Below are 20,157 nucleotides of genomic sequence, written 5' to 3'. Positions count from 1 at the left end.
TAACTTGGTGGCTAAAGCGCCACACACATACACCAAAGCTAGTGGGTTCAAACCCATCCATGGCCTGTCGAACAACAATGGCAACTACAACCAAAAAAAGAAAATAGCCGGGTATTGTGGTGGGCACCTGTAGTCCCAGCTAGTTGGGAGGCTGAAGCAAGAGAATCGCTTAAGAGTTTGAGGTTGCTGTGAGCTGCCACACCACAGTACTCTACGGAGGGCAACATAGCAAGACTTTGTCTCAAAAAAAAAAGAAAGAAAAACAGTCCTTGATTTATGCAATCATTTCAAAATAACATATTCAACTGCTTTCAAATATCCCACTAAACAGGTACTTGTATGTTGTCCCATTAGGAAAAGCACCTTTGGCTTTCCTATGCTTGAACCAACCAACCTTTTCAAAATCTTCACTGGCAAGTGGTTAAAGCTCAACAATTTCCTGGATGCTAAACAGTTAGGTAAAAAGATTTTTATGGTGAAAATCTCAAACTAGCCCTATCATTTGGTGATCAGAGTCAGCTACTGAATACCACCCCTGAATAAGATCTTCATTACTTAATTATAAAAAAACTAACATAGATTATATTATATTCCAAATATAATTCCTCAAACAGTTCTGACCTGTTCCAAATGTGTTAAATTTTAAGAATAAGCATTCTCATAGTTCAATATAATTTAGGATAGAACATGTCAAACTTTATCATAGAGAAAGGAATATGAATGTATAACCTATAATTCCTTTGAAAAAATAATATGCCTCTGAATTCCTGTTTCAGTACTCATTCTAACAACTCCATGCCTATTTTAATACAAAAATAACATTTACATATCCTTATCAGGAAAATTATATTTTTCCCTCATATCAAATAAAATGAGTATTAGAAAAATATTCATGATTGTCCTATAAATAGGCCATGTTTATGCTATAAATGCCACTTAAAGTCTTAGGACAGAAGGAAGGGAGAGAGGGAGGAAGCGAGGGAGGGGAGGAGGGAGGAAGGGTTGGTTTTGGAAAAAGCTCAATTGTCTCAGGCTTCATAAGGTAAGGGTTGCCAAACTTGAGTATATAAATTCAGAATCAGTACCCTGGAGTAATGTCAATGAGCCTGTATTTCTTTTTTTTTTTTAATCCGCCACTTTATAAACAAGGAGAGCCTGCATTTTTAAGTAAGTACTGCAGGTGGTTTTGAAACAGAACAAACACTGAGCCAAGCCATGCCAGACCCTGGTCTTACAGGTAGGTTCAAGCTAATAAAATATTCCCTTGAAATTCTCAATGTGTTGCACCCATAAACCTTAGCCCTATTTCTGTCACTATCTTTCAAGGTCATACAAGCTAGAATAACATCCGATTTGTATTGGGCATAATAAAAATAAAAAAGATCTAGTCAGTCCCTGAGTCATCTGCTTTCTAATTCAGGGTAATTCTGTTGTCATTCTCCTAGGAACTATCCACTAATTTCAATCAATTCAATACTTTTGGGAAGGCTGAACTCAACAAAGGCCTCAAGCTCTGCCTTTCAGACTCCTTAATCAGTATTTTCCCAACCTAGAAACAGAAAAATCTTTACCCTACCTCAAAATAATGTTTTTTATTACACTGAATAGTTAATATAACTACCCTTTAAAATAGAAGACACTGAAAGTATGCCAATAAATAAAGCTAGAATGGGTTATATTCAGGATAATATGCAGCCCTCTCAAAATGCAATACAAATATTGTATATAATATGTAACTAATACTCAGCACCCTCCTCTTACCTGGCCCTATCCACGCTGTTACTTCAATTTGCATGCCAAAGAAAAGTTTTCCTTTTGATGCAGTCAATGCTTTTTCTTGGTCCTCTTGCTGCCGGAAAAATACCAGACCATACCTTTCTTCTGAAGCTCCATGTATCTGCACGGAAGTCACCTTTCCAAATTTCTTAAATTCATGAAAAAGGCCATCTTTAAGGCTTGTATCTAGATCCCCAAACAAAAGCGAGTTGTTTATTTTTCTCTAATTTAATTACACTTCAGTCAGTAGTGAGCTATGATTGTGCCACTGTACTCTAACCAAAGCAAGCTACTAAATCTTTTAGCCAGATTTTGTCTTCCCACATTGGATGGGAAATGTACCAGTGTCATAACAAAAGTTAGAGGGAGGCATGAAAACCCAATCATCACAGTTATGAACCACTGTGGTTCTTTTTTTTTTTTTTTTTTTTTGGTTTTTTTGGCCGGGGCTGGGTTTGAACCCGCCACCTCCGGCATATGGGACCAGTGCCCTACTCCTTGAGCCACAGGCGCCACCCACCACTGTGGTTCTTGACTGTGGTTAAGAACCAAAAGTATCTAGCCTGATTTTTGATGTAAGTTTTGTTATCATTAAAACTTTACTTTTCGGGCGGCGCCTGTGGCTCAAGGAGTAGGGCGCCAGTCCCATATGCCAGAGGTGGTGGGTTTAAACCCAGCCCCGGCCAAAAAAAAAAAAAAAAAAAAAAAACAAACAAAAAAAAACTTTACTTTTCAAATTAGGGGGAAAAAACCTCTAAAAAGACATCCTGAAGATTACAGCACAATTCTGAAAACAAACTAAGTATTAGATGATAATGTGGGTTATGTGTTAGTTAAGAATAAGCGATACTGTAGTTAGCCAGAAAAATGCCCTTATATTTTATACACAAGAGTATGGTATGAAATGACATACACAAGAGTAGGTATGAAATGACATAAAATCGTGGATTCATTTTAAAACTAAAAAAAAAAAAAAAAAAGACCATCTCAAGAATAGGAAAAGAGGAAGACAGGAGACAGAGAAAGCAGGAATGGCAAAATATTGATGTTTTCTGAATCTAGGGCATTTTGCTATTCCTTCTACTTTGGGATATGTTTAAAACTTAATAAAAAATTTTACATATTTATAAATAAATACATGTGTTAATAAAGACTTAAGAAGGAAAGCCATATTTCTAGCTTTTCAAGCATTATCTCATTGATAAAATTATGTAGGAAGTGTCATGTAACATGCTAAACAATTTTAATATCTCTTACAAATGAATCATACTATCTGGGAGTCTTGCGTTAATGTGCCACATTATAAAAAATAAAAGGTGTACAAAAAGGCTAGCCATTTTAACCCCCATCTTCATTTCTAAGTTAATAGGTAATCTCAATATTTGTGCCTTAATATCTCTATTCACAAACCTGATATGTAAGTTTCATAGGCAAGTTTAGTAAGTAATTTAAGTGATCAATATAACACACTTGGCCAAGAAATATTTAATTTGGTCTTTGCTGGCTTGACCACACACTGGGAGTTCCAACTCGTGTACATGCTCGATATGCCCCCAGTGTAGGAATAACAGCATATAGGGTTCACTGTCAATTAAAAGTATCATGAGCAGAGATGACCAAATAGCTTTTAACTAGACTTTTCCATTATTCATGACTTTCCTCATTTAAAATGCTAGTATTGTGAAATAATACTAACTGTGAAATAATTAGTATTTTCATAATACTATTGTGAAATAATACATAAGTTTATGCTGGAAATTCCTTCATGTAAATCAGGACTTTAGGCCAACATTATAAAAATAGTATCAGTATTACTTTTTTTTTTTTTAAAGACAGAGTCTCACTTTGTTGCCCAGACTAGAGTACTATGGCATCATCCTAGCTCACAGCAACCTCAAACTCCTGGATCTAGGTGATCCTCTTGCCTCAGCCTCCCAAGTAGCTGCAACTACAGGTGCCTGCCACAATTCCCACCTAATTTTTCTACTGGTAGTAGATACGGGCTCTCAGTCTTAGGCAGGTCTCGAACTTCTGAGCTCAAACCATCGTCCCAGCACAGCCTTCCAGAGTGTTAGGATTATAGGTGTGATCTACCATGCCCAGCATAGTATTAGCATTTCATCCTATCAAATTTCCTCCAACAGTAAGAACTTAATCTAGAAACATATTTATTCAAAAATAAATCATGGCCAAGTGCAGTGGCTCACGCCTGTAATCCTAGCACTTTGGGAGGGCAAGGCTGGATCGCCTGAGCTCAGGATTTCGAAACCAGCCTGAGCAAGAGTGAGACCCCATCCCTTGAAAAAAAAAAAAAATAGCTGGGCGTTGTGGCAGGCGCCTATAGTCCCAACTACCTGGGAGGCTTAGGCAAGAGGACCGCTTGAGCACAAGAGTTTGAGGTTGCTGTGAGCTATGACGCCATAGCACTCTACTGAGGGTGACAAAGTAAGACTCTGTTTCAAAAATAAATAGATAAATAAATAAATAAATGCTTTCTTTATATTCTAGCTACAACTATACAATCTTTATATGCATACATGTATACACACAATGTAGATGTAGATGTGTGTATATACAGTATGTATAAATGAAATATCACCTACCATGCAATTTTTATACAGAGTGGCCATAAAGTTTGTGTGCAATTTTAAATAATGTGTAATTTTAAATTGCCCATAACCTTTATGGACACCCTGTATAAGGACAACAAACTAAAACTACATAAAATTATAATGATCACCTGCTTTTTCTTACCTGGAATTAAATGTTATCGAGCCACAAAAGGAAAACTTATTTATATAAGTATAAAATTCGGGCAGCACCTGTGGCTCAAAGGGGTAGGGTGCTGGCCCCATATGCCGGAGGTGGCGGGTTCAAACCCAACCCCGGCCAAAAAAAAAAGTTATCCAAGCTGTCCTATCTCATTTCTGAGCTATAGCGATGAATAAGTATAGTCAATATAAAATTTTACCTGTAGAGCGTACTGGAAGATTCTGAACCTTGATCCCAAAACTTTTACGGGGCTCATCTTTTTCCAAAGATGAAAGCAATTGTGAAGTGGGTGCTGGAACTGCTGCCGATTGAACTGATCGCGCTGGAGAGTCATCACTTGAACTACTACTGGAATCACTGCTGCGGAAGGGCAACAACAACAAACATTAGTAAAAAGAGAAAGGGATAATGGGTAGTATATTCTTAAAATTAAGAAGTACCAATAACTAACAGGCTAAACTTTAGAACTAGGATTTCTGGAGGCCTTACTTTCTCCACACCTATCTCATACTCCAGAGAAGGCAGAAGACGGTAAACATGTGGAAGCAAAAGTAACTAAAATTCTTTTACCATGACATGCAATCTAAGAGGTCAGTGATGCATTCTATGCATAATCTGAACAACTTTTTCCGAATGAAATAAGACTAGTGAATACAATTCACTTAGTATAATAATAATAGAATAGTGGCTATATGGTTTTTGGATTCAGAGATCTAGATTCAAATCTTGGCTCAGATGTAAAGCATATGTTGTTCTTGGACAAATCATTTAACCTCTTGCTAAGCCTCAGTAAAATTTGTTTCCTATCATAATTTTATTCCCAAAGTTACTTCATGTTAACACAAGATGCCAGCCAACATAATAGAACTGAATAAAAATAGTATTTCTAAGATTTCTTCATACCAAATTTTCCTCATTACCAAATGTATCAAATTGAAATAATAATAAAAGTACTTATATCTCACAGGGTTGAGAATCAAATAAAATAACCCATAGATTTAGAGAGTCTAGAATATGACAGGTACTTAGTAAATAAAAAAGTTCTAGGCCGGACATGGTGGCTCATGCCTATAATCCTAGCACTCTGGGAGGCCAAGGCGGTGGACTGCCTGAGCTCACAGGTTCAAGACCAGCCTGAGCCAGAGTGAGACCTTGGCTCTAAAAATAGCTGGGTTTTGTGGGGGGTACCTACAGTCCCAGCAACTCAGTGGACTGAGGCAAGAGAATAGCTTCAGCCCAAGAATTAGAGGTTGCTGTGAGTTATGCCACAGTACTCTACTGAGGTTGACAAGTGAAACTGTCGAAAGAAAGAAAAGAAAAGAAAAGAAAGAAAAAGAAGAGAGAAAGAAAGAAAAAGAAAGAAAGAAAGAAAGGAAAGAAAGGAAAGAAAGGAAAGAAAGGAAAGAAAGGAAAGAAAGGAAAGAAAGGAAAGAAAGGAAAGAAAGGAAAGAAAGGAAAGAAAGGAAAGAAAGGAAAGAAAGGAAAGAAAGGAAAGAAAGGAAAGAAAGGAAAGAAAGAAAGAAAGAAAGAAAGAAAGAAAGAAAGAAAGAAAGAAAGAAAGAAAGAAAGAAAAGAGAAAGAAAGTTCCGCTCTGTTATTGTTAGTTGTAGTTAGCAATACTACTACTACCTCATGGGTAACATGATTTTTAGGAAAATTAATGTTCAATATTCAAAATAATCTTCAAGGTAATTTTAATTTTTTTTTTTTTTGAGACAGTTTTACTTTGTCACCCTGGGTAGAGAGTGCCATAGTATCATAGCTCACAGCAACCTCAAACTCTTGGGCTCAAGTGATCCTTTTGCCTCATCCTTCCCAGTAGCTGGGACTAAAGGTGCCTGGCACAATGTCCAGCTCTTTGTAGAGATGGCGTCTCACTCTTGGTCAGGCTGATTTCAAACTCCTGAGCTCAAGCAATCCTCACCCCTCAGCCTCCAGAGTGTTAAGATTACAGGCGTGAGCCACCACACCCAGCCTTTTTTTTGGAGACAGAGCACCCTTGGTAGAGTGCTATGGTGTCACAGCTCACAGTAACCTCAAACTCCTGGGTTCAAGTAATCCTCTTGCCTCAGCCTCCCAAGTAGCTGGGACTATAGGCGCCCACCACAACGCTGGCTAGTTTTTCTATTTTTAGTACAGACAGGGTCTTGCTTTGCTGAGGCTGTAATTTTTTTTTTTTTTTGGTAGTTTTGGCTGGGGCCAGGTTTGAACCCAGCGCCTTTGGCATATGGGGCCGGAGCCCCACTCCTTTGAGCCACAAACGACACCCGTAATTTTTAAATTTATTAAGGACTAACAAAGAAATATTTAAGTTACTGGAGTCTTGTTTAGTTTAGGCTTTCTTCCCTGTGGACAGCATGGGGAGAATTAATGAAACTGAATTTATTACTCGCTTCAGTTTAATAAAATCCCCAAAGGAAGAGACAGTAAATTGAAAGACAGACATTACCTACACAGTCAGATTAAGAGACGAATGTATTTAAGTAATTTTTTTTGGAGACAGAGTGTCCAGTATGTCGCCCTTGGTAGAGTGCCATGGTATCACAGCTCATAGCAACCTCCAACTCTTGGACTTAAGCGATTCTCTTGCCCTAGCCTCCTGAGTAGCTGGGACTACAGGCGTCCACCACAAAACCCAGCTGTTTTTGGTTATAGCCGTCATTGTTGTTTAGCAGGTCCGGGCCAGGCTCAAACCCACCAGCCTCAGTGTATGTGGCCGGGGCCCTACTCACTGAGCGATGGGCACCAAGTCTTAAGTAATTTTTTAGGCCTAAGAATTATATGAAAACAAAAAATTCTTTTTTCTGTATTAGATGTCTCAGACTGCTGTGGTTTTAACTTCTTTCATGGCATTCTCAAATAGATTATCAAAGACCTATCTATAGATGATGATGTCTTTCTGAATTTTGTTTCATACCTCTCTTCCGTTATGGAAGCCCTTACATTTCAGGCAAATAACTCTGAGTGGTTAATCCATCTTAAGTACATGAGCCAGAGGAAAAGACCTATATGGTAGCTTTTGTCATTTATATTAAAACTACAGACCTCATATCCAACACAATCAACTAATGCATCCAGACAAATGAGTATAAGCCTTGACTGAGAAAAATTTGCTACTGCCTTTTGTTAAAGAAATAAAGTGTTTTCTTATCAAAACCCAAAGATACTTCTAGAAAACTGAGTATTTATACAGCATTTTTATTTAGTGCACACGCAATCTAAGAGGAAAAAATGAGAAAAATTAATTAGGTTATCAGCGCCTTCTATAGTTTAAAAGGTTGGGAAAGGGCAGAGCAATGGCTCCCACCTGTAATCCTAGCACTCTGTGAGGCCAAGGCTGGAGGATCCTTTCAGCTCAGGAGTTCAAGACTAGACTGAGCCAAGGCAGACCTCTGCCTATACTAACAATAGAAAAATTAGCTGGGCCTGTGGCAGGCACTACTCAGGAGGCTGAGGCAAGAGGACTGCTTGAACCTAAGAGTTTGAGGTTGCTATGAGTTAGGGTGAGGCCACAGAACTCTAGCCTGGGCAACAGAGTGAGACATGTCGTAAAAAATAAAAAATAAAATATAAAATAAAAGGTAGGGAAATAAACTTGTGTCAATAAAAGCCAAAATTAGGTAGCTACAGTACAAAAAATACAAAGTACTAGAGATAAAAGCCTCAAGATAGAACCACAAGTTATCACTGCCAGGCCTCTCATGACTGGACTTCGGTTTTCCCATCTATAAGAATAACTTTTCTTTAGATCACCAAGCAAAAGCAGTATTACTAGTACCAGTAAATACCATCCTGAATACAATACTATATTATCACTGAATTAAGGGTTAACAAAATTAATCTTATTTTTTTAACACAGAAGGGAAAAAATGCTTTTTATATATTCCAAGTAACACAAGATTACTCATAAGGCCACTAGATGTATAGAATATGTTATATAACTTACCAACTTAGTATATCCCAATGAAAGCTTTATGAATCATGAAGTAAGCAGTAAATATTTAAATTACAATACTACCAATATTATATACACTAAAATTCCCTAGCAACAGTGGGTAAAGAAATAAACAAACATGGGCAAGAGCAGAATTTCTGGTTATTGAAATAATCGCTGAGGCAATACAACAAGTTCAACATAAGTTTGTATTACAAAACTGGAGACAAAGATGATTGATCAATGGTAATAATGACTTTAAAATAAAGTACAAAACAGGCCGGGCACAGTGGCTCACACCTATAACCCTACCACTCTGGGAGACCAAGGTGGGTGGAGTGCCTGAGCTCAGGAGTTCAAGATCAGCCTGAGAAAAAGTGAGATCCCCTAACTCTACTAAAAATAAAAAAACTAGTGGAGTGTGGTGGCAGATGCCTATAGTCCCAGCTACTGGGGAGGGTGAGGCAAGGGGATCGTTTAAGCCCAAGAGTTGGGGTTGTTGTGAGCTAGGACACCACAGCACTCTACCTAGGGCACAGGAGTGAGACTGTTCCAAACAAATAAACAAATGGCATACCAGGGGTGGCGCCTGTGGCTCAAGGAGTAGGGTACCGGCCCCATATACTGGGTGTGGCAGGTTCAAACCCGGCCCCGGCCAAAAAACTGCAAAAAAAAAAAAAAAAAAAAAAAGCATACCAAATAATAGTTTAAAGAAAGTGGAATTTACCTGAGTAGATCAATGTTACATATTCAATAACCAATAACTCTTTCAGACACGAGTCTTACCATGTCACCCTCGTTAGAGTACCATGGCGTCACAGCTCAGAGCAACCTCAAACTCTTGGGCTCAAGCGATCCTCTTGCCTCAGCCTCTCAAGGAGCTGGGACCACGCCCAGCCCTGCTATTTTTTGTTACAGTTGCCATTGTTAGTTAGCTGGCCTGGAACCCTCCACCTTTGGTGTTATGTGGCTGATGCAGTAACCATTGTGCTATGGGTGCCGAGCCCTTTTTTTTTTTTTTTTTGGAGACAGTCTCACAACGTCACCCTAAGTAGAGTGTCATGGCGTCACAGCTCACAGCAACCCCAAACTCTTGAGCTTAAGCAATTCTCTTGCCTCAGCCTCCCAAGTAGCTGGGACTACAGGCACCTGCCACAATACCCTGCTATTTTGTTGTTGCAGTTGTCATTGTTGTTTAGCAGGCCCAGGCTGGGTTCAAACCCCTCAGCCTTGGTGTATGTGGCCGGCACCATTTTTCTAAACAGTAAAGAATTTGGAAAAAACAATTTAAAAGAAACCTCATTACACTTTTCCTAACTACATTTCCAAAGAAAATTGAGGATGAATTACATTTACATTTGCTAATAATTTTAATAATTGAGATTTTAAAAACGATCTGACCAAAATTTCCATAATGAAGAAATATAAAAGCAACTAGTTACATAACAACTTTTGAGACGCAAATAGAATATAGGATGCTAGGATTCTCATAAACTAAACCATGATGCAAGAGAGTCAACCAGTCCTATTTCTACAGGGATATTACACACACAACAGCATGAGCTTTTGACTCTTACTACCAAAAATGTCAAGGCACTGGGTACACTATTTACAAAATCACTCACACATAAGAGTGACATCCAATGACGGACTTCCATATTCTATATCCCTGTATTATTTGTAAATATTTAATTATGGCAATACGTATTTATGTTGGTTTTCATAAAGCTGAGAGATTAAAAAGCATTTAACCAAATTAAGTTGAAAAAAGAAAACTCTAACATAAATGGATTTTTTTAACAGAGCAATTAAAGCAATTAGGAAACATCACAATTAAAATAGAAGGCCTGGGTCATCCCTGTAATCCCAGCACTTGGGAGGCTGAGGAGGAAGGATTGTCTGAGCTGACAGGTTCGAGACCAGCCTAAGCCAGAGCGAGACCTTCTCTCTAAAAAATAGCTGGGCATTGTGGTGGGCGCCTGTAGTCCCAGCTACTTGGGAGACTGAGGCAAGAGGACCACTTGAGCTCAAGAGTTTGAGGTTGCTGTGAGCTAAGATGCCTTGATACTCTACTGAGGGTGACCAAGTGAGACTCTGTCTCAAAATAAACAAACAAATAAATAACAGGGCCCATTTGTTAAAAACATATGTAATCTCAAGTGACAATTTTCCAACAACCTCCCTTAACATAATCAATACCTATGTTTGAGTCAAAAAGAAGAATACTCCAACAGGCTTGGGTGATTCAAAATATGCCCACTGGTCCTTGGTGCTTCCCTCAGATGGGGGGCAGGAGGAATCACCTAATTTCCTGATGAAATGCATTACCACACAAGTAATAATCCCTCTAGACCTGTTTTTTAACAAATCCAAATTATATCTTTTTAGTACAGCAATCCTCTAAGTGTGGTTTGAAGAACTATGAGGACCCAAGATCCTCTTAGGGTATCTATGAGATCCTCCTTATTTCAACTACATTGTCTGTGTAAGGCCAGATTTCTTCATATATTCCACCCCAAAACCCTTAGTCACAGTATGAATGCAGAATTAGTTATGACAATCAACCTTATTAAATCAGACATTAAAGAGATTTGCAAAAATTACAAAAATGAATGCCATTCTTCTCACTGATATTTTTGTTTTATAACATTTATGTTAAATGAATTAATAAAAATGCTTTAATTTAAATATGGCAAGTATCAATAGATACTATCCACAATAAATGAAAGACTGATAATTTAAAAATGTAAAAGCACTAAGCATGGTAGCTCGTGCCTATAATCCCAGGACTTTGGAAAGGCCAACGCAGGAGGATCACTTGGGCCCAGGAGTTCGAAACCAGACTGAGAAACATAAAATTTTAAAAATTAGCCAAGCGTGGTTGCACATGCCTGTAGTGATAGCTACTTTAGGAGCTGAGGCAGGAAGATAACCTGAGCCCAGGAGTTCGAGGCTATAGTAAGCTATGGTCATGCCACCACCCTCTAGCCTGGACAACAGAATAATGCCCTATCTCAAAAAAATTAATTAATATTAAAATGTAAAAGGGTCCTGAATCTAGCAAGTTTTAAGAATAAGCAAAAAGCTCAGCAGCTAGGGCACCAGCCACATGCACCAAGGCTGGTGGGTTCGAACCCAGCCCGAGCCAGCTAAACAAAGACAACTGCAACAACAACAACTAAAATAGCCGGGCGTTGTGGCAGGCGCCTGTAGTCTCAGCTACTTGGGAGGCTGAGGCAAGAGAATTGCTTAAGACCAAGAGTTGGAGGTTGCTGTGAGCTGTGATGCCACAACCCTCTTATCCAGGGTGACAACTTGAGACTGCCTTAAAAAAAAAATTAAAAAAGGGCGGCGCCTGTGGCTCAGTGAGCAGGGCGCCGGCCCCACATACTGAGGGTGGCGGGTTCAAACCCAGCCCCAGCCAAACTGCAACAACAACAACAAAAAATAGCCGGGCATTGTGGCGGGCGCCTGTAGTCCCAGCTACTCGGGTGGCTGAGGCAGGAGAATCACCTAGGCCCAGGAGTTGGAGGTTGCTGTGAGCTGTGTGACGCCACAGCACTCTACCGAGGGCCATAAAGTGAAACTCTGTCTCTACAAAAAAAAAAAAAAAAAAAAAGAACAAGCAAGAAACTATTCCTTTAGTAGACAGTCTGATGTGACACTACTACCATTTTCAACTCTACCACTTCTGATGTAGCCTGAATTAAGCTTCTTCAACTCCTGGGCTCAAGTGATCCTCCCACTTCAGGGTCCTGGTAGCTGTGACTATAGGCCTGTGCCACCATGCCTGGCTCAAACCACTGTTTTGTTTTCTAATCAGAAAAGCAGGAAGGAAATACTCAAGTAGGTGGCCGCATAAGGCATCTCATTTTGCCCCTCTAAACTTTAATCTCCCTAGTAGGTTATCAGACCTCATGATCTTTAAAAGGTCCCTACTAGGGTTCTATGACCTTCTTCCTACCTCCAATGCTTCATCTCTGATAGCTCCCAATTACTTACAGAATAAAGTCCTTATTTCTCAGGAGGGTAAATAGGATCTTTTACAACTTGGCCCTAAAATAATTTTCTAGCCACTCCTTCTCATGCCCTTCCAACCAAACCCACTAATGATCTATCCACATCAAAGTATTACACCAGTTTTTAGTCATGGGCACTTTTGTTCTTTTTTTTTTTTTTTTTTTTTTTTTGGTTTTTGGCCGGGGCTGGGTTTGAACCCGCCACCTCCGGCATATGGGACCGGCGCCCTACTCCTTGAGCCACAGGTGCCGCCCTCTTTTTTTTTTTTTTAACACATGGACTAGGATATAAAAAAGTCTGTCTGTACCTTCTGTTCTTAACAGATATGAGGCTTGGTTAAATTACATTGTCTCTAATCCTAATTTTCTTGTGTGTAAATGGTGATAATACCAACTACTTGTGAGAGGTGGTTGTAAAGACTGGGTTAAAGATTATAAAGTGCTTAGCATTCAATCTAACACATAATCAAACTAAGAAGTTCTTGTTCATACTTATTCCCATTGACAACACCTTTCTTCCCCTCCTTGCCTGCCTTTAAGGATTAGTTCCAGCATTAATCTCCTGCTGTGTAGCTATTCTGACATCCTAAGCACACCCCATCGTATATAATTCATTGGTTTCTTACTTTTTAACTTTTTTTAAAGAGCCAGGACCTTACTATGTTGTCCACACCGGAGGGTAGTGGCTATTCATAAGCATTATCATGGCACACTACATCCCTGAACTCCTGGACTCAAACGATCCTCCTGCCTCACAATGTCTAGCTGAAATCCTTTCACTATATAATACAACAACTCATTTACCAGTTGTGTTTAAAATTTTTCTTTTTTTTTTTTTGGAGTCTCAGTATGTCACCCTCGCTAGAATGCCATGGTGTCACAGCAACCTCCAACTCTTGGGCTTAAGTGATTCTCTTGCCTCAGCCTCCCAAGCAGCTAGGACTACAGGCACCTGCCACAACGCCTGGCTATTTTTTTGTTGTAGTTGTCATTGTTGTTTAGCAGGCCCGGGTTGGGTTCGAACCCACCAGCCCCAGTGGATGTGGCCAACACCCTACCCACTGAGCTACGGGTACCAAGCCACAGTGGATTCATCTTTTTAAATACAGAGCCTAGGCTCGGCGCCTGTAGCTCAAGCAGCTAAGGTGCCAACCACATACACCAGAGCTGGCGGGTTCAAATCCAGCCCGGGCCTACCAAACAATAATGACAACTACATTGTCCCAGGTACTTGGGAGGCTGAGGCAAGAGAATCACTTAAGCCCAGGAGTTGGGGAAAAAAAAAAAAAAAAAAAGCCCAGGAGCTGGAGGTTGCTGTGAGCTGTGATGTCATAGCACTCTACCGGGGCGACAGCTTGAACCTCTGTATAAAAAAATAAAATAAAAAATACAGAGGTTAGGTATGGTGCTAGACATGCAACAGCTATGTCTCAAAGAAAGTATGTATCTGAATTGCACAAAAGTCTGGGCTTAATGCCTAGGAAAGCACACAAAGCTGAGTAAAATGGAGGTGCTTAAACTCAATATCCAAGATCGAAATGAAATTTTCTGATAAAACTTTACGTGGCTACAAACTGTAAAGTTTTTCCTTTTTGACAGCTCATTAATTAGTCAAGAAAAATAACAGCTATTCTGAGATTCTAGGACTTCAAATGATACACATTAATAACCTGACTGAAAAATCACTGATACTAATAAAAATACTTTATGGATCTTATTGTCTAGAATTTTGTAGAAAATGATTTTTAGAAACATCTGGGATGAAAGCAGCAGCACTAAAATATATATATATATACACACACACATACACACACACCCCAAAACTGTTTTTAGCTAGGTGCAGTGGGGCGTGCCTATGATCCCAACTATTTGGGAGGCTGAGGAGGGTGGATCACCAGAGGCTGAAGGCTGCAGTGAGCTCTCCTCATGTCTGGAGCCACTATACTCCAGCCCAGGCAACAGAGCCAAGACCCTGTCTCCACAAAAGAAAAAAAACAAAACCCAAAACATTTAAAACACAGGGTGGCTACCACAGTTCATTCAGAAATCCTGTAGTTGTGAATATCTATAATCAGTGGCTCTCAGTGGAGGTGAGAGGGAATCGTGGCTCTCAGAAGACATTTTTGCTGTCACAATGGTGGGAAGTGGGATATGATTACTAGCATCTAGTTGCTGGAGGCCTGGGATACAGCCAAACATCATGCAGAGCACAGGACAGTCCCCCGCCACAACCAAAAATTCTCTGGTCGTTAAATGTGACAAGGTTGAGAAACCCTGACCTACATTATTTAATTCACTGCTTTCCTTTCTTTAATGATCCAAACACAGGATCATTAAAGTGACTACTCTTCCTTTATTACTAAGCTATCATTTCGTAAAAATCTTTGAATAACTCCCAAACTTACAGGGGGAAAAAAAGAAAAATGTAAACTTTTAAAAATCACACTACTCAAGGAAAAGCTGGGATCCAAAACACTCTGGTGTCACCTGGTTTTGGAAAACATGATAATAAGGCAGATAACTATTTACAATGTGTGCTTCCATGTTAATTCCAAGGCCAAAATACTTCATAGATAAAACTGTTCTAACAATTTTTAAAAATATAACCCATACTCCAGTAAGATTTACATCAATGACAACTATTCTATTCATACTAAATAGGTTTTAGCATCCAACGGCTTTCTTACCTTCAACCTAGGGATTTAAAGTAGTGGTTTAGTATCACAATCAGATTATTCTTCACTAAGGTACAGTGTTCAGAAGAAATCAACAAAATTTCTACTTTGCATAAAGAAATTAACGGATATTTTACTTTGAAATTTTAAGATATTTTAAACTGCCTCTAAAAATGACGATACAACTCAAAAAACCCTGATTCAAAAACGTGCAAAGGAATTGAACAGACATTTTTCTGAAGACATACCACATGAGATACAACTTCACATCCATTAGGATGGTTATCATTAGAAACAAACAAAATAATTAAGTATTGACAAGGATATGAATAAACTAGAACCATTGTGTATTGCTGGTGGGAAGGTAAATGGTGCAGCCAAAAAAATTAAAACACAAAATTACCACATGACTCAGCACAACACTGCCTTTGTGGTTATAAGCCTGAAAGAACTGAAGACATGAACTCTAATAGATGTTTGTATACTGACAACATGCTCAACAGCCAAAAGGTGAAAGCAACCCAAGCATCCATCCGTAGGTGAATGAACAAAATTTTAATGGAATATTATTCAGCCTTTAGCAAGAAGGAAATTCTGACAAATGGTACAACATAAATGAACCCTGAAGATATTACGCTAAATAAAATAAGCCAGACACAAATAAGCACATATTAGATGATTCCACTTACATGAGATACCTAAAAAGTAGTCAAATTCATAGTCGTACAAAGCAGAATGGTAGATGCCAGGGACTGAGGGAAAGGGAGAATTGCGAGTTACCGTTTAATGGTACTGAAGTGTGGGATGATGAAAAGGTTCTGGAGATGGCTGGTGGTGGTGATTGCACAACACTGTGAATGTACTTAAATTTTATTTTACATATATACACACAAACAACAAACTAGAAAGTAAAATACAAAGTTAATGGTCTTTTTCCTTGTTCCTTACAAAAAGATGGAAGATTCCAAACTAGTCAAAGTAACAAGTACCTGCTGCTTTTTGTCCATAAGGTTCTGCTCAGTCAAGGGATCCCATAACCTGTCTTTCCCAAGTAAAACTGCTTAGAGATGACATCAGAGCAATCAGTCAGCTCCAACTGGTGACTTGGCAACCATTACAAAAGAAAGGGGGAAAGTATTGCAGGACTCAACTGTATAAATTATCAAGGAAGCACTTTACAGCCAAAGTTAATGAGAAGTTGTCTGAATACCTTTAAATTAAGGGTACATATTATTGAGAAAAACTGTTGATATATGAAAAAGCAAAAGTGGCTTGGAGCCCATAGAACAGTGGTTATGGCGCCAACCATGTGCACTGAGGTTGGCGAGTTTGAGCCCAGCCCCAGCCAGCTAAACAACAATGACAACTCCAACAACAACAAATAGCTGGGCCTTGTGGCAGGCACCTGTAGTCCCAGCTATTTGGGGGGCTGAGTCAAGAGAATCACTTAAGCCCAAGAGTTTGAGGTTGCTGTGAGCTGTGATGCCACAGCACACTACTGAGGGCGACATAGTGAGACTGTTTCAAAAAAAAAAAAAAAGAAAAGAAAAGAAAGTGCTCTTGGGCAGCACCTGTGGCTCAGTGAGTAGGGTGCCAGCCCCATACACCAAGGGTAGCAGGTTCAAACCTAGCCCCAGCCAAACTGCAACAAAAAAATAGCCGGGCATTGTGGCAGGCGCCTATAGTCCCAGCTACTTGAGAGGTGGAGGGAGAGGCAAGAGAATCACTTGAGCCCAAGAGTTGGAGGTTGCTGTGAGCTGTGACGCCATGGCACTCTACCAAGGGTGACAAAATGAGATTCTGTCTCTAAAAAAATAATAATAATAATAAAGTGCTCTTTTTATTATTTAACCAATTTTTTTTTTTTTTTTTTTTTTGCAGTTTTGGCCAGGGCTGGGTTTGAACCCGCCACCTCTGGCATATGAGGCCAGCGCCCCACCCCTTTGAGCCACAGGCGCCGCCCTATTTAACCAATATTTTAACTTCACCTTCATTTCATCTATCCAATTTCTTCTATGACCTGAAACTATAAAAACTTCTTCTAAGGGGAAAAGATCTGATAGAACCGATAAAAGAGGGCAACGCCTGTGACTCAAGGAGTAGGGCGCAGGCTCCATATACCGGAGGTGGTAGGTTCAAACCCGGCCCCAGCCCAAAACTGAAAAAAAAAAAAAAAAAAAAAAAAAACGGATAAAAGAATAAAAATGATTCACTCAATTAGTAGAGTGAAACTGACAAAAGAGCAAAGCTTTCTTATTAGAGGCAGAAAAAAACTATCAACAATAATGTTTCTTCTCACAGCAATCAGCTCTTATTGCTGATATAAACAATTAGTAAAAATTTACTAAAAATCTGTAGTAGAAAATCTAGACATTCATATATTGACTTTTTAAAATTCTCCCTCAGGCTCGACACCTGTAGCTCAGTGTCCAGGGCACTGACCACATGCACCGAGCCCGGTGGGTTCAAGCCCGGCCCAGGCCAGCTAAACAACAATGACAACTGCAACAACAACAACAACAAAAATAGCCGGGCACTGTGGCGGGCGCCTGTGGTCCCAGCTGCTTGGGAGGCTGAGGCAAGAGAATCGCTTAAGCCCGCGAGTTTGAGGTTGCAATGAGCTGTGACTCCATGGCACTCTACTGAGGGCAACATAGTGAGACTCTGTCTCAAAAAAATAAATAAAATTCTCCCTTAGTTTCATTCTTGACTTCACATCTGAATATTTATAAATATCAAACATGGTTAAACTTTAGTCACTGGCTACAATTCATATGTATAAGATTAAGACTTAACTAAATTTAATGTTTGTGATCACTAGAGTGTTGGTAAAATCAATTGGTTTTACTTCTCTTACTATTCTCAAGTCCAATAGTTTATATAAATGAGAGGGGGGAAACAGAAAAATCATCAAAGCCTGCTTTATAAAGAGTCCCTTATTTTAGCAGAAAATGCTGCTTAAAACTGAGTGTAAGTACGCTGCATGTGGTTAGCTTGCTCACAAAAGGATAAGTAATTTTTGGAACGCAACTGAGCTGTAGTTTACTTTTTATTTGTTTAAGAGACAGGGTTTTACTCAGTCCTGGGCAAGAGTATAGAGTGGCATGATCACAGCTCATTGCAGCCTCAAACTCCTGGCATTCCAGCAATCTTTCCACTTCAGCCTCCTGAGTAGCTATGACTACAGGCATGTACTACCACATCGGGCTAATTTTCTTTTTCCAGACAGTCTCACCCTATGCCCTGGAGCAGAGTGCAATGGCATCACAGCTCACTGCAACCTCAGACCTCAGACTCAGGTTGTGGGCATCCTGCTGCCTCAGCCTCCATGAAGCCACGGGGATTATAGGTGTTCGCCTTAGCGCTGTGCTGCATATCTGGCTAATTTTCCTTTTTTTTTATTTGTACTTTTGTTTTTCTTGAGACAGAGTCTCACTTTGTCCCCCTCAGTAGAGTGCCATGGTGTCAGCTCACAGCAACTTCAAACTCCTGGGCTGGCTCAAGTGATCCTCTTGTCTCAACTTCCCAAATAGCTGGAACTACAGGTACCTGCCATAATGCCCAGATATTTTTAGAGATGAGGTCAAGTTCTGGCTCAGGCTGGTCTCGAACCTATGAGGTCACACAATCTACCCACCTCAGCCTCCCACAGTGCTAGGATTATAGGTGTGAGCCACCTTACTCGGCCTAATTTTCTTTTTATTTTCTTGTAGAGCCTGGCTTCAAGTCATCCTTCTGCCTTGATCTCCCAAGGTGCTGGGAATACAGGTGTGAAGCACTGCAAGTGTCCTAGTTAATATCTTTAAGCTTACTGCTCTTTGGAGAGTTGAAATTTTTTTTTTTTTTTGTAGAGACAGTCTCACTTTATCGCCCTGGGGAAGAGTGCCGTGATATCACACAGCTCACAGCAACCTCCAACTCCTGGGTTTAGGTGATTCTCTTGCCTCAGCCTCCCGAGTAGCTGGGGGTACAGGTGCCCACCACACGCCCAGCTATTTTTTGGTTGCAGTTTGGCTGTGGCAGGATTTGAACCTGCCACCTCAGAATATGGGGCCAGCACCCTACCCACTGAACCACAGATGCTGCCCTACAGTTGGAATTTTTTTTGGTAGTTTTTTTTGGCCAGGGCTGGGTTTGAACCCACCACCTCCGGCATATGGGACCAATGCCCTATCCCTTTGAACCACAGGCACCACCCATAACTTTTTTTTTTTTTTTTTGGCAGTTTTGTCTGGGGCCAGGCTTGAACGTACGACCTCCAGTATATGGGGCCAATGCCCTACTCCTGTGCCACAGATACCACCCAGAGTTGAAATTTTTTAAATCCTTTTTTGGCGGGGAGCAGTTTTGCTCGGGGCCAGGCTTCAATCCGCCACCCCGGATATATGGGGCAGGCACCCTACTCCTAGAGCCCCAGGCACCGCCTTTTTTTTTTTTTAAAGACAGAGTCCCACAATGTCACCCTTGGTAGAGTGCCGTGGCATCATAGCTCACAGCAACCTGTGTGCCTGGGCCTGCGAAACAACAATGACAACTACAACCAAAAAATAGCCTGGAATGTGGCAGGCGCCTGTAGTCCCAGCTACTTGGGAGGCTGAGGCAAGAGAACTGCTTAAGCCCAAGAGTTTGAAGTTGCTGTGAGCTGTGATGCCACGACACCCTACCCAGGGTGATGGCTTGAGACTATGTCTCAAAGAAAAAAAAAAGGGTGGGCAATTAATGCTTTTTAATACATTCACAGAGTTATGCAACCATCACCATAATGAACTTTTAGTACATTTTTATGACCCCAGAAACTTCATACCTATTAGCAGTCTCTCCCTATTTTTCCGAACCCTAACCCAAGTCAACTAATAATCTTTCTGTCTCTATAATAGAATTACCTATTCTGGGCACTTCATAGAAATAGAATCATACACTACATGGTCTTTTGTGATTGGCTTCTTTCACTTAGAACGTTTTTCCAATTCATCCATGTTCT

The 20,157-nt window shown here is 40.0% G+C and overlaps 1 protein-coding gene and 1 pseudogene across 4 annotated transcripts in view; both read right to left on the bottom strand.

Annotated features, from left to right (window-relative positions):
* Positions 1 to 20,157, bottom strand: part of SPEN (spen family transcriptional repressor) — a 113,831-nt gene that overhangs the window by 31,651 nt on the left and 62,023 nt on the right. For 3 of the 4 annotated variants that reach the window (XM_053577184.1, XM_053577186.1, XM_053577187.1), the window contains 2 exons: positions 4,748 to 4,908; positions 1,762 to 1,962 (listed from right to left, as the gene is read on the bottom strand). In XM_053577184.1, coding sequence (XP_053433159.1) covers positions 1,762 to 1,962; positions 4,748 to 4,908 — 362 coding nt within the window. The remainder of the gene's footprint in view (positions 1 to 1,761; positions 1,963 to 4,747; positions 4,909 to 20,157) is intronic. The other variant, XM_053577185.1, reaches the window with a different exon arrangement.
* Positions 2,100 to 2,186, bottom strand: LOC128575740 (uncharacterized; annotated as a pseudogene).

Source organism: Nycticebus coucang, chromosome 22 (assembly GCF_027406575.1).
Source record: "Nycticebus coucang isolate mNycCou1 chromosome 22, mNycCou1.pri, whole genome shotgun sequence".
Classification (NCBI taxonomy): Eukaryota; Metazoa; Chordata; class Mammalia; order Primates; family Lorisidae; genus Nycticebus; species Nycticebus coucang.
Note: the sequence above shows the minus strand (reverse complement) of the source record. Positions and strands in the feature narration are given on the sequence as shown.